This window comes from Lampris incognitus, chromosome 17 (genome assembly GCF_029633865.1).
Source record: "Lampris incognitus isolate fLamInc1 chromosome 17, fLamInc1.hap2, whole genome shotgun sequence".
Classification (NCBI taxonomy): domain Eukaryota; kingdom Metazoa; phylum Chordata; class Actinopteri; order Lampriformes; family Lampridae; genus Lampris; species Lampris incognitus.
The window spans coordinates 9,128,824-9,143,362 of NC_079227.1; the positions used below are offsets into that span (position 1 = coordinate 9,128,824).

Genomic DNA, 14,539 nt, shown 5'->3' on the forward strand with positions numbered 1-14,539 from the left:
CTGACTGACAAGGAGTTACTTGGTCTGGTGATAACGTGACAAGACAAGCATTGTCCACCAACTCTGTGTGATGACATCAATGATGCACTAATGACGGAGCGCTACGGCACGCAGCACAGCGAGGCAAAAAGGTAAATAAGGCAGTTACGGTAATGTCATTCTTGGGGGGGGGGGGGTTCACCGGCTGGCATTTGAAATCCTGTCGGCAGCTTTAGTTGTGCGCATATCAGCTGCTCCGTTGCCTCGCTCCGTCTCTCTGATCTGCGTTACCATGGTGTTCCGACGGAAAGTCCCGCTATGAAGTGATGCGCCGGCGTCTCAGAGGCATGCGCACACGCCGCCGAGCACACATGCAGCAACACGCATGTCGGCACCGGGAAGCAAGAACACGCAGTGGACCAAAACTTGGGGGGGGGGGGGTCCAAAGAAACACACAAACACACTCACAGTGTGAAGATGGCACGCACACACATGCACACACACATTGACGTGCCAGTGCAAAGCAGTTCCTCTCCACTGCAGCTTTTTACATGCAGCCTGCATGTTTATCGGCCACACCCTCTGCCTGGCGATGGAGGCAGCCGTGCAAACTGCATACACAAATACCCCATACACACTACACATGTATTACACACCACGCGTAAGCATACTACTACACACAAATACACAAACCAAACTCCAAATAAACAATCATACCACGGACATAATACACGGACACACCCACAGACGGGTGTGTGTAGAAGCAGCGAAGCCCTGAGTGCAGAGAAATGGTTAAAAGGTCCATCGGCAGTCACGGGGGCGGCTGGGAACCACGCACTGATGCACCTGTAACTCCCCCGCCGCCATTTTCCATGCACCATAAATCACCCTGCAACTAGATTAATGAAATTGAATTCCTCAAACATGGATGTGTGTCTTTTTATGCGCGCGTGTGTGTATTTTACCCACTGGGCTGCTATTGTCTAGCTGTTGTGAATACCCACTCGGGCTTCTTAATGGACGGGCTGCTACACAACATGCATGGGAGCCGTATATCCATTTCCTGCTGATGATAAATATACAGCCCCTAACTGCATTAAGTTATGGCGGGTGCCTATATGATGTGTGTGCGTGCAGACAGACACATGTATGTGTGTGTCCGTGGATGTGAATGTAATATCATGTGTCCCTCGGTCATACCACTTGTGTTTTGGTTTCTGTCCGTACACGCCCAACCATTTGTTCCCTTTGGAGCAATTTTTCATAACATTTGAGACATCCAGCTGACGCTTTCATCCGGTGCAGCCGCAGAGTTAACAGTAGAATCCACTAGAATTACCTCCTGGTTGTCGTCTTGTCATGACTAAAAGGTGGGGCGGCGAAAGAACAACGTCCATCTCAAAAACCTCCCGTACCAATGCCACGTTTTCATAAAGGCTAAAGCATAACCAACAGGAGAATTTCAAACTTGTGGAATTGTGTCCCTGTGGCATAGCGGTCTATTCCGTTGCCTACCAACACGGGAATCGGCGGTTCGAATCCCCGTGCTACCTCCGGCTTGGTCGGGGGTCCCTACAGACACAAGCGGCCGTGTCTGCAGGTGGGAAGCCGGATGTGGGTGGGTACGCGTCCTGGTCACTGCACTAGCGCCTCCTTTGGTCGGTTGGGGCGCCTGCTCCGCGGGGGAGGGGGAACTGAGGGGGAATAGCGTGATCCTCCCACGCGTTACATCCTCCTGGCGAAACCGCTCACTGTCAGGTGAAAAGAAGTGGCCGGCGACTCCACGTGTATTGGAGGCGGCTTGTGGTAGTCTGCAGCCCTCCCCGGATCGGCAGAGGGGGTGGAGCAGCGACCGGGACGGCTCAGAGGAGTGGGGCAATTGGCCGGGTACAACTGGTAAGAAAAAAAAAGGGGGGGGGGTCGTGAAATATCATACATTGGGATACACAGAAGACATTCATGTGGCTTTAACATGCTGCTGAACATCAGCCGTTGCTCAGCCACTTTACAGCCTGAAGCGTGTTGTTGGGCTGTCTGCTGTGTTCAGCGGTCTGTACTCCACGTACCCACGAGTGCTCATTATGTGATGAAGACTTTAATGGGCTCACTGAGTAAATAAACGAGCTGCTAATCCTGCTCACTGTATATCCAGTCTATACTATACACTCCCAAGTTACTCACCCGAGACACTTCCTCAATCTCACGCTAAAGGAAAAAAACCAGCAACTTAACCTCTGGCGTGCCTTATACACACACACACACACACACACACACACACACACAATGTGCACCACGTGAGTACACACACTTGTACACACTCAATAACCGGCTCTCTCTCCCTGCAAAAACACAGACACACATGCACATGCACACATGGCATATGAGATGGTGGCGTTATGTTGACTCCCCCGAGCCGCCGGGTGACTCACAGATCGACTCCATCCTAACCTTCTATCTGCTGCAGATGAATGAGCCGCAAATACACTCTCTCCGTTTGGGCGAATTACTAGCACTATGCACAGGCAGGGCTATTACAGGACGGCCGGCCCCCTTTCGGGATAACACAGCTGAGAGCCAGTTCTTAAAATGACCACAGCACAGCTACGCCCAGGCCGGGCCAAGGAACGTCTGAATCACACAGAGCAGAAATGTCCAACTTGGCACTGTGGGTAGCAGCGTTTGGCACACACACACACACACACACACACACACACACACACACACACACACACACACACGCGCGGGCTTGGATCACCGGCCAGTGTGTGTTCCAGGCCGTCTGTGATCCAGCCTAGCTGATGTGCTAAACTGTGGTTTCGCTTAACACGTGGAGGGGCTGGGGAAGATGAAAAGTCATGAAGGATTTGATGTGGCGAGGAAGAGAAAAAAAAAAACGACAGGCGTCAGCGAGGACCGGGAGACGAGCAGAATATTCTGTGTAACTGCGTAATCGGTAAAGCGTCTGCGCTTTCACTCTCCGGGTCACGGGTTTAATTCCCACAAGGGCCACTCGCGCGCCCTTTTTGGTCCGACACACGGCACTGCAAGGTAATTTGTGCAGATCCTTGACGAAACGGCATTTGTCACGCTGACGACGACGCGTCCGAATTGATCCGGCCCTCTTGCACGCCGGTTTCCTCAATCAGGGAAGGATTAAGAAAATAAATAAATAAAAACCTCTTTAAGATGCAAAACCGCCAGAAAAAAAGAGGGCTTCAGCGTACGACATCTGTTTTCTCCAGTCTGCTCAGCTATGTGGTGTGTTCCTGCATGTAGTATAATAGTACACAACAGAGAGAAAGACTCACAATCAAAACTCAAATCACCCCCGAGAAGACAACTATATTTACAGTATGTGCATGTAGCATGTTCACCACGAGTGTTATTGAGTCTGCTTATATATATATATATATATATATATATATATATATATATATGTATATATATGTGTGTGTGTGTATATATATATATATATATATATACACACACACACACACACACACACACAGTCTGTTGTACATAGGTCACAAGCGGGAAAAGCCTCAGATGTTTTTTTTGAGGGGTCCCCCCCCCCCAAGAAATTAAAAATAGCAGCAAATAGGTCCGCGGTGGCGTAGCGGTCTAAGCATCGGCTCTGTGTCGATGCAGTTGCCCACTGGGGACTGGGGTTCGCGCCCCGGTCTCGTCAGATCCGACTATGACCGGACTCGACGAAGCAGCGATCATTGGCAACGCTGTCTTCGGGAGGGGGGCGGAGTCGGCTTGTGTTCGTCACGTGAATGCGTCTCTGTGTGTGTCGGAAAAACAGTGGTTCGGCTTGGAGTCGCCTTGTCACGAAAGTGGGGAGGCGGTCTCCTTCGAGACTGCCGGCCGGAGAGATGCAGTTGGCGAACGCATACAGTGCGAGGGTGGGTGTTTGAATTAAAATAGGGATCGATTGGCCACTAAATTGGGAGAAAAAAGGGAAAAATCAGAAATAAATTAAAAAAAAAAAAAAAAAATAGCAGCAAATGTAGTGTGACATCCACATACGGCATGCTCTTCAAAAACAGCCTCACACAGCACGGCGTGGGACCGGTCCAGCCACAAACCGCATCCAAGAGCCGGTCCAAATGGCTGTTTTATAGTACAAACAGGTCTCGTTTCTCATCTTTATCTAGCTAAGTGAAGCTGAACGGGCACCGCATCGCCAGCTGATTTCCACACATTAACAACGGGGGGGGGGGGGTATCTACTCTGTTCCGGGGTAAAATACTTGCAGGGTTAAACATCCTGCAGACTGGCACTTCAGCACTGAATGTTAAGGGTCTCGTTCGTTTGCTCAACTGGATTTGTCGCCTCGATCCGAATCTGTATCTTTAATCATTCAGTCACAAGCTCGTTTTTCCAACCACTGATGCAGTGAGGGGGCTTCTACTGCACGTCTTCCTCTCGAGACGAGGGGTCCTGATCCGTTCAACACCACCCACCGGACAGGCGGGTACCTCGGGCAAATAAGAAAAGCTCTGCACACATTCTTGGTGGTTAAGGTAAAAGCTCTGGGACCTTCTCCTTCCGCTGTATGCATACAGGAGGCAAGGATGCGGGGAATAAAAGAAAAGATAAATATTGATTTTTCATTCCCCCCCCCCCACATTTATCCATCCCCTTTTTCCCTCTGAGCCATCTAAGCATTGATTCTGAACGTGAGCGTGAGCATGTGTGTGTGTGTGTGTGTGTGCGTGTGTGCAAGCTCACATTTATGCATGTGCATGTGCTGCATGTGTGTGGCACACGCAGCACACACCAGCAGGGAAGATGCCTGCACAATTGATTTCTATAAATTATACATGATCATCAAATAGCTTTGTCTTCTCTTCCTGCACAGGGCAGGGCCGGCCGGAGGAAAGGCACCGCTTTAGGGCTTTCCCAACACTTAATAACACAAAACAAGGAATTCTTTGTTGTTTATATGCGAAAGATGTAAAAAGAAAACCCCATGATCTACAAACAAGCGAGTTCGGCTCGATTGCTGCCATAATTAGCTTATCATTAGATGGTGCCATTTAGAATCTATTTAATCAAAAATCAGTTTTTCAATCAAATTTTACAAAATCAATCAACATATAATGTATAGTGCATTAACCCCCCCCCCGCCATACAAAAAGAATAAATATATACATTACACTTGCTTACTGCTAATGCAGATGTACTGGAAAAGCATGCATGCAGATCTATAGGTGGTGTTTTATAGCTACGGCCCTCATAAAACACACCGTCAATCACGCCCCCTTATCAAACGTTTTCCAATTTAAAAGGTGTCCAGTTGTGCGAAACCCAAGCACATAAATTATGGCCTAGAGGATTGGAAGTCACATCTATTTTTGTGCAGTTGTGTAATACAAAGACAATCTAAGTGCTCAGACGCTTGTGACAAAACCCACCGCCGCCCCGAACAGACAGATGCCTATAAAACTGCCACGCAGTCTCCACTTCAACCCGTCCTTGACTGAGCTCAGGTTACACCGGGCCGCTGACAGTCAGTCATTTAGTCAGCCAGTTAGTTGGTAAGTCAGCCAGTCAGCCTGTCCCATGAGGTCCTATTATCTCGGTTCAGAAAGGCTCCTCTCTTTTATCGCTCTGCAACAACAGACAGTAAGTCTCCGCTCGAGCTTCCAGGTACAGAAGTGGATTTATTTCACCCGAGACCCAATCTCTCTCTCTCTCTCTCTCTCTCTCTCTCTCTCTCTCTCTCTCTCTCTCTCTCTCCGTACAGCCCGGTCCAAGAGCATGGTGATGGGCGAGGTGTCACGGGGCTCGTGCCGGCCGGCCTCCCCCAGTCTGCAGGAGGGGGCGCTGAAGGCCGGCTGGCTGAAGAAGCAGCGCAGCATCATGAAGAACTGGCAGCTCCGCTGGTTCGTGCTACGCTCAGACCAGCTCTACTTCTACAAGGACGAGGAAGAGACCAAACCGCAGGTACCCAACCGTCGTCCACTGAAAACTGCCTCCACCCACCGCAGGGGTCGGCCTCGGTTAAGTGAATCACACCGGTTCCTAACATATTGATCACGAGCAAATAGGGGAAGTGTCCTGACAGCGTCACAAATCCAAAACACGGGGACCGATCATCTTGCACAGCGGGCGTTCACTTTATTTTGTGCGCCCTCTCCTGATTTTTGCCTTTCTTTTCTAGACAAAAACAAGTGAGCATATCTTATTACAGAAACTACTGACTCGTTGGGTTAGAAATTACTTTCCTTACATGAGCAGTTCTGGCAACGGTAGATATATTTGTATAAAGGATTTTGCAGGATGCAAAGGATGCACCGCTTCTTAACCGATGCCTGCAGTGGAAAGCCAGGAAACTGCCACAGGACCGATTCCGGGTGGATTTTGACTAATGAAAACACCCCGAAGGTGGAGAAAGTTTGTGAAACGATGCAAAAATAGAGTCGAAGCGAACGACTTCTCAACCAAGCGAAGCAATTCTCGCCCTGTTAGCTGACGAACGGAGCTGGTTATGACAGGCTGATTAAACATACTGGGGGCGTCCGGGTGGCGTGGCGGTCTATTCCGTTGCCTACCAACACGGGGGTCGCCGGTTCAAATCCCTGTGTTACCTCAGGCTTGGTCGGGCGTCCCTAAAGACACAACTGGCCGTGCCTGCGGGTGGGAAGCCAGATGTGGGTATGTGTCATGGTCACTGCACAAGCACCTCCTCTGATCGGTCGGGGTTCCTGTTGGGGGGGGGGGCTAGCGTGATCCTCCCATGCACTCCGTCCCCCTGGTGAAACTCCTCACTGTCAGGTGAAAAGAAGCGGCTGGCGACTCCACATGTATCGGAGGAGGCATGTGGTAGTCTGCAGCCCTCCCCGGATCGGCAGAGGGGGTGGAGCAGCGACCGGGACAGCTCAGAAAATAGGGCAATTGGCCAAGTACAACTGGGGAGAAAAAAGGGGGAAAATCCCTCCCCCCCAAAAAAAATTAACATACTGAATGAAATTCAGTAATCACTCAGTCGCTTGCTCTCTCAGTGTTACGTGAAGATTGGTTGTCCATGCTGATTTGTATCACGCTACTGTCGTGTTTTGGGAAAAGGCAGCGTTGCCCTTTTTAGCTCTGACAGACCAAGCGTTCCAGTACAGACAGAAAGCTGTGATATTGAGAAAACCGAACCCAACTGAAACGACCTGTGCCATGCGCTTTGTGCTACGCCATGCTCATACCAAATGCTATGTGAATGGTCATGTGATTTTTTAAAAATTCTAATACAAATTAAAGCTATATTAACACTACATTTTTCAACATGTGACCCGCAGCTGATGCGTGGTGAGACGTACCACGCTGCTCAGCCCCCCCCCGATCAACAAACCAAACTGAATCAGGATGATGTGTGCGGCTGCAGGGTACACGAACCAGGTCTAGTTTTTGCTCTCCGTCCCCTTGGCCGCCACATGGCTTGATTAAATGAAGAGGACGTTTCTGGTCCGAGCCAAATGAGGGCCAAGGGGCAGGGAAATGATAACAAATGATAGCCTCACACAACGACCAAGATAATACACTTCTCTCACAATTGTATTATATTTTGGTGCATTAGAGGGCGGGTGGTGTGTGACACGTGTGCGGCCGGTTCGACTGGACACCATCGGTGCTGAACACATAGAAATTATAATCATACTTTAAAGGTGGAATCCCAAATGAATCCCTAGCCGCTATTCTAATGAAGGCTGTGCTCCGCGTTATTGCTGACTCAGATTTTTCAGATTACTTTGCCTGAACGGTTCGAAAATCGATAGAGCGCCTCATCTGGGCAGCGCGGCGGGTCCGCCTCTTCCTCAAGACGGACCGACGATGAATATCATTACGGTATGGCTGGTCAGTTTTGTTGACAGGCTAAGACAGCCATGACGACGGGGCAATGATGTAATCCAACAACAAATGACAGCGGGGAAGCTCCATCATCCCCCCCCCCCCACACACACACACACACACAGACACACACATCCTCTGGAGTGTAATAATCATCTCCTTAGAATTCTTGACTGAAATCTCTACAACTCCATTGATTTCCTCAGTCCACGATCTGCTTGACTGCTGTTCTTTTAATACGGGCAGCAGCCTTCTGACATCCATATCTTCTAGCTCCTGTCTGTGCCCACATCAGTACACCCACACCCACACACGCACACAAACAGTGTCTCTGTTCAGAGGCGAACAAATGAGTGAGGGGTTTGACAGACTGTCCTTAATCACAGCTTGTCAATACCCATCCAGCCTACATTGATTTTCAGCCCCCCAACTGGAGCCTTTCCATGCACGCTCACTCACTCACTCTCACACACACACACACCCCTTCGTTCCCCACCTCCTCCCTTGAGACTAGAATGTGTGAGAGAGTGTCAATCTGCCCCCCCCCCAACATCAACCCCTCTTCTTCTAATCAATAGGAGATGCTGGGGGTGGGTGGCGGGGGGGCATGCAGGGAAATCAGAGCAACAAGACAAGCCCCCCCCCTCCTTTGATAAGATGAAAGGATGTGATAATTGGTGGAAGGAAGACAATATGGGGAAGACAGTAATCCATACAGGGTTGTGTTTCATCATGCATGTTAAGTCCAAAATGAAAAGCGTGGACTTGGAAATTACCGGAATGGATTTAATGGAGCGCCGATACAAACAAATTGAGGAGGAGGGCATGGCAGAGTTTTATTTAAGGACTTAATTCCCACAATAATACAAATGAATCCTTGTGCAGGTTCATTGCACACTCAAATACGAGGAAAACAAATCTTTAAACGAGGAAATTACAACGGTTTAAAGGGCCATACCTGAGTTTTTGCGTGTTTTTTCAGCTTACGTTTAAAAGAAGGTATTGCTGTGTAAAGTTTGAAGGAGGAGACACAATTTAGGTGCTGCGGAGGGAGAAGGGCAGTGAAGGGAGGAAGGATTTACTAGAGACTCATATCTCATTACGGCAACCTGACAAAAAAGTGAGGCGACTTAATAGTCGCTGTGATGGATTACCAGTCTCAAGCAAGTTTCAAGTCTCTGCAAGCTGCGTTTCTGCACCGTGCCGAAATGAATAGAAACCGGAGAAGATGGGAAAAATGCATTCCACAATCTAAAAAACAAAACAAAAACTATGGAACGCTTTGGAAAATGGTGGAGTAATGTAAACTATATGGTATTTGTAATAAATAGGTTGAAACATGCAAAAACAGCGGCATGGCCCTTTAAGTCCTCTCGTAAACCAACCCCGGGGACTACAGGAGGACACAATAAACATATATATTTTAGTATCCTACAGCTACTAAATGTTCTGGCCGGCCAACTAAAAAATGTCCTGATTTGTGTTCGGGGATTACGTGTTGCCTTTTGTCCCTCATTACTGCCCGGCCGGCTACCGGTGTTATTCCGTGCACACAGCCGTACCCTTGGGAGATCTGGCTGCCCTGCCCCTATGATCCATCTATCCACACCCCCCACCACCCCATCCATTTGTTGCCATGGCGACTAATGTTGGCGACAGCTTGGCCCCTTCGGTTACACCGATTTGGCAGACTCCCCTTTTCTCGTTTGATGCAGCACGCCGGCGCACACTCGCGAGGGGCAACCCACAGGAAAACTGGCATCTCTTCAGAGGTCGGCCCTCTCCCAGCTCCCCTGGCCTTGATTTGCAGGCTAAATGGGTATTGATCCGTATAATGTATTCTGATAATCTGTGTGGACTCCTGGTGGGTCTAAGAGTAGCCTTGTGCTTACATACATTTCTGGAGTGAGTAAGGAAGGAAGGACTAAAGAGTGAAGAATGAGAGTCTGATGATAATAACTTGATTTGTGTAGCACTTTTCTTCGCATCGTTACAAAGTGCCCTTTTTTTTCTCCCCCTCCTCAATTGTATCCAGCCAATTACCCCAATCTTCCGAGCCGTCTCGATTTCCGCCCCACCCCCTCTGCCGATCCGGGGAGGGCTGCAGACTACCACGTCTCCTCCGATACATGTGGAGTCACCAGCCGCTTCTTTTCACCTGACAGTGAGGCGTTTCACCAGGGGGGGCGTAGTGTGTGAGAGGATCACACTATTCCCCCCAGTTCCCCCTCCCCCACCTCGAACAGGCAGAGGAGGCGCTAGTGCAGCGACCAGGACACATACCAACATCCGGCTTCCCACCCGCAGACATGGCCAACTGTGTCTGCAGGGATGCCCGACCAAGCCGGAGGTAACATGAGGTCCACAGAGGTGTAAAAACCAGGTCCAGAGAGTAAAAGTCCAAACCATGTATTTACTCCACTCATGCACTACACCAGCAGATTCTAGTCAACACCACTCCTCAACTAGGTAGGGAAAACTAGCTAATGAAATCAGCTGGTTTGGTAACATGGTTGGAGCAAATACACGGTTTGGACATTTACTTTCTGGACCTGGTTTTTACACCTCTGCACGGGGATTCAAACCGGCGATGCCCGTGTTGATAGGCAATGGAATAGACTGCCACGTCACTCGGACACCCTCGTTACAAAGTGCTTGATAGTAAACAGCATGGAAATAAACTACAAAAAAAAAAAAAAAAAAAACCATACCATGAGACGGAGTAAAATAAAATGCAATAAAAACTATGTCAACTAAAAACTAGTTTAAAATTAAATGAAACACAATGTAACAAGAAGAATATTAAATAAAAACAGGTTCAAAAAGAGGCATATTTATGTTACATTTAAAAGGAGATACAGATGTAGCTGTATGAAGTTTGAAGAAGGAGGTCATTCCACAATTTAGGTGCTATGGAGGGAGGAGAGTAGTGAAGGAAGGAAGGAGGGATTAACTAGAGATGTATATCTATTAAGTAGAGATGCATATCTATTACCTAGTGATGCATATCTATTAAGTAGAGATGCATATCTATTAACTAGAGATGCTTATCTATTAACTAGAGATGCATATCTATTAACTAGAGATGCATATCTATTAACTAGAGATGCATATCTGTTAACTGATTATATATATATATATATATATATATATATACATATATATATATCTGTGTACATATCAACTTCAGTTCTCGGTTCTCTGTTTCAGGGATGTATACCTCTGCATGGCTGCCAGGTTAATGAGCTCACAGCTAACCCGGACGAGCCAGGACGACACCTGTTTGAAATCGTCCCAGGTGAGCTGTTCCACGACCGCCACAATCGGTTCCCTCATATCGTGTTTGTTGTCGCTGTGTGCTTGTGGTTGCTGTAAGCAAAACAAATTCAAACAATGAGGTGTATCCTAAATAATGGCAACCACTACCCAGAATGCAATGCGCCGTCATGTGGTTGCCTATCCTCTATCGTCCCAATTTCAACTCCTTTACCCTTGTTATCTTGTGACCATTCTGTTTCCAAACTGCAGAGAGCGCAGTTGGCCAAGGCTCATGCATCATCAGAACCATAAAGCCAGGTGGCATATCATGTTATGGCTGCAGCCAATGTTTCTAGTTGCACAAAAAGCACCATGAAACAACTGTCAATCAAGTCACAAGCAAGAAGACTTTAAATTGATATGACTCGGAGAGAATCCTAATACCGACCAGATATTAGCCTGAAAAGAGTAAAGAGAAATACAGAGTAAGAACTGGCCTCTCCATCATCCAAACTGAACTATCCCTGCAGCTCTATTGACTATTTGGGTGTCTGTCACGGCTGACTGGATGTGTCCACAGCCAGCATACACAATCCTAGCCTAGGGCTAACCAGCCAAGATGGGTTTCTTTGATTCGATTCACAATTTCAAGGTTTTCTACTCGATCAATAGAGGCAAAAGACAATGTATCAGATTTTTTCTGGGGGGGGGGGTTGTGCACATGTGGGCAATATCAGCTTTAGAGGGTTTTATGCATCACATCTGGTATGGCAACCTTAAAAGGAATTAACTTGGTACTTCCTCTACATCCCTAAATTTTGAATCGTTAAGAGAAAATTGTTCCCCTTTTCAGTCATCAGAAGTTTATCCAAGACAGTAGAGCATTTTGTTCTAATATGCTTATGTAGATCAACAGGAAATCACTCAAGAGCGAGTTGTGTATTGGACTAATGGGGCATACATATTGAAAAAGTCCTAATGCCCCCGTGCAGTGATGGGGACACTGTGCTATAGGAGACGCTGTCCTTTGGATGAGACGTTAAACCGAGGTCCTGACTCACTGTGGTCATTAAAGAACCCATGACACTTATCACAAACACTAGGGGTTCCCTGGTGTCCTGGCTAAATTCCCAACCTGGCTCTCTCCATCTGGCCACCTATTCATCCCCCGTGTAATTGGCTCAATGATTCCTACCTCTCCACCTCAAGCTGATGTGTGGTGAGCGTTCTGGAGCAAAATGGCTGCCACGCATCCCCCAAGTGGGTGCTACACATTGTGAGCGGTTGAGATGAGTTTCCCCCCTTCACTGTGAAGTGCTTTGGGTATCTGGATAAAGCGCTATATAACTGTAATCCATCATCATTATTATTATTATTAACATACTGTAGATGCTGGTTACATGCACAAAGTGGGTAACCTCTACACTATTACTGTATGTAATCCTCCATGAATAAGACTTGGTCAGCCATTTCATGGAATTATTATTTATTGTTTTGTGAGGATCCCTGTTTGCCAGCTAGTCTCCCTGAGGTCCCCTAAGAAACAATACAATACAAATAACAAAACCGATGCAACAGAAGAAAAAAAACATTAATTGTTAAAAAGGCAGGTGCAATAAAATAATGACGTTAAAAGAAAAAATCATATAATTTCCACAAATCTACACAAGACTACAAGTTTATGACCACAAAATGAAGCATGGGATCAACATGAACTCTACTGCTAGCATACAGCCTGCTAGCTAGCTATCTGTACTGGTCTGTCAGTCAGCAAGTGTTTGCTCGGTGGTTTTCCCCAAGTGTTTAGAGAGGCCGGCAGGCCTGCGCACATTTGTGTGTTTAATTTATGGCAGGTCAACATCGCACTGAGTTGCGAAACCCCCAGTCAGCTTGTAGACCAACAGGCCGGGAGACCAGGATGGAGGAAAGAGAAGAAGAGACAGTCAAGAGAGATGCAGTCAAGATGATTCAAAGGCTTTGTTCAAACACTATGACAGCTCAAATCTGATTTTTGCCACATTCAGATTGGAATCAAATTGCTTGTATTAAGTCTGGATGGCAAAAAACCCCCACATGGAACCTGATTTTTGCAAATCAGACTTAAATCACATTCATAGGTGGTTTGAAGTGCGATTCAAATCGAATTCCTGGATAATTGTCTTGGTCTAGCCACTCAAATCAGATTTCTAGCTATTCTTTACATTACTCGCAATGCAGCACATAACGTTAACATCACATCCACAGAATGATAACAACACCAGTCACGACTGAAGCACGAAACTTAGCGGCATAGTAACCTCCTCCGTCGCAGAGGCAGTCTGGGAAAACATCATGCCTAGACATTGCTACGGCGTGAAGAGCGAGAGGATACATCTCCATTCTTTGTGGCCTACAGCTTGCCATCTTGGTACCAGGTTAGCGCACATGCAGTGTTACCATGACAACCAACTGATCAATCATGCCCGAATACACAAATCTGACCTGATCACTTGCAAATAACGTGGAAAGTCAGTCCTGAAGATCAGATTTTGAGAAACAAATCAGATCTGCCTGTAGTCTAAACACAGCAAAAATTAACTTAGACAGGTAAGGGGGATAGAGGAGAACTGTTAAGCAACATGTGCAGGAAAGGCGATGGGCTGACGGGGACTGAGCTACCCAAGGGGCGGGGGGGGGGGGTTGAAAGGAGATGAAGAATAAAGACGATCTGATTTCCACATGTGCAAAATTCATCTGTATAATTTAAATGCCTTCTTTGTTGAATGGAGTACTGATGCCTCTTGATGCCCACCTTAAATCTGTTTATAAGATATTCGATTCTCTGGTTGTTTGGGAAGAATGCCATGGCGCTCCCTTTTCTTTCTTCGTTTCTTCCATCCATCATCGGCTTTCAGATCAGTAAAAGCTTTATTCACTCTTGAGCTTTGAAATGAACCGCCCCGAGGGATTTGTATATGAGATCGTATTAAAATGTACCCTAAAAACCACGGGTCCTTCAGTGTTTGTCCATGATGATGCAACACTTTGGGTTCCCCAACGCAATAACTTCCCTGAAATGTTTCCCCCAAAAACATCCATGTTAGGAGTTAGTGTAGGGTAGAAGTTCTAGGTATTGAGAAACCTGTAATGAGAGCATTTTTTAAAGGAATTTTCTCGGGACCCCCTTTGGTTTTACTCTGAAGAACCCCTGCAGGTTCCTCAGAAGCCCTTTTACTTTTGTAGTGTGGAGGAAAAAGGGGACCATGCACACGTGACACCTACTACTGAGAACAAAGCGATGTGGTATCGGATTAGAGATCCTTATTCTCATCCTCGTAGGGCGTGTTCAGTGGTATAAATGGCACTAAACTCTTATCCTTGTTAAAATGTTGATGTTCAACCTATTAGATAGCAGAGTGCCACAGCAAAGCGGAAAATAAGACATAAAAAAAAAGATGCACCGTATTCAAACCTG

General features: G+C 47.1%; 1 protein-coding gene across 3 annotated transcripts in view; it reads left to right on the forward strand.

Moving 5' to 3' along the window:
- Positions 1–14,539, forward strand: part of si:dkey-191m6.4 (rho GTPase-activating protein 22) — a 47,998-nt gene that overhangs the window by 1,906 nt on the left and 31,553 nt on the right. For all 3 annotated transcript variants that reach the window (XM_056297233.1, XM_056297234.1, XM_056297235.1), the window contains exons 2-3: positions 5,735–5,934; positions 11,038–11,125. In XM_056297233.1, coding sequence (XP_056153208.1) covers positions 5,735–5,934; positions 11,038–11,125 — 288 coding nt within the window. The remainder of the gene's footprint in view (positions 1–5,734; positions 5,935–11,037; positions 11,126–14,539) is intronic.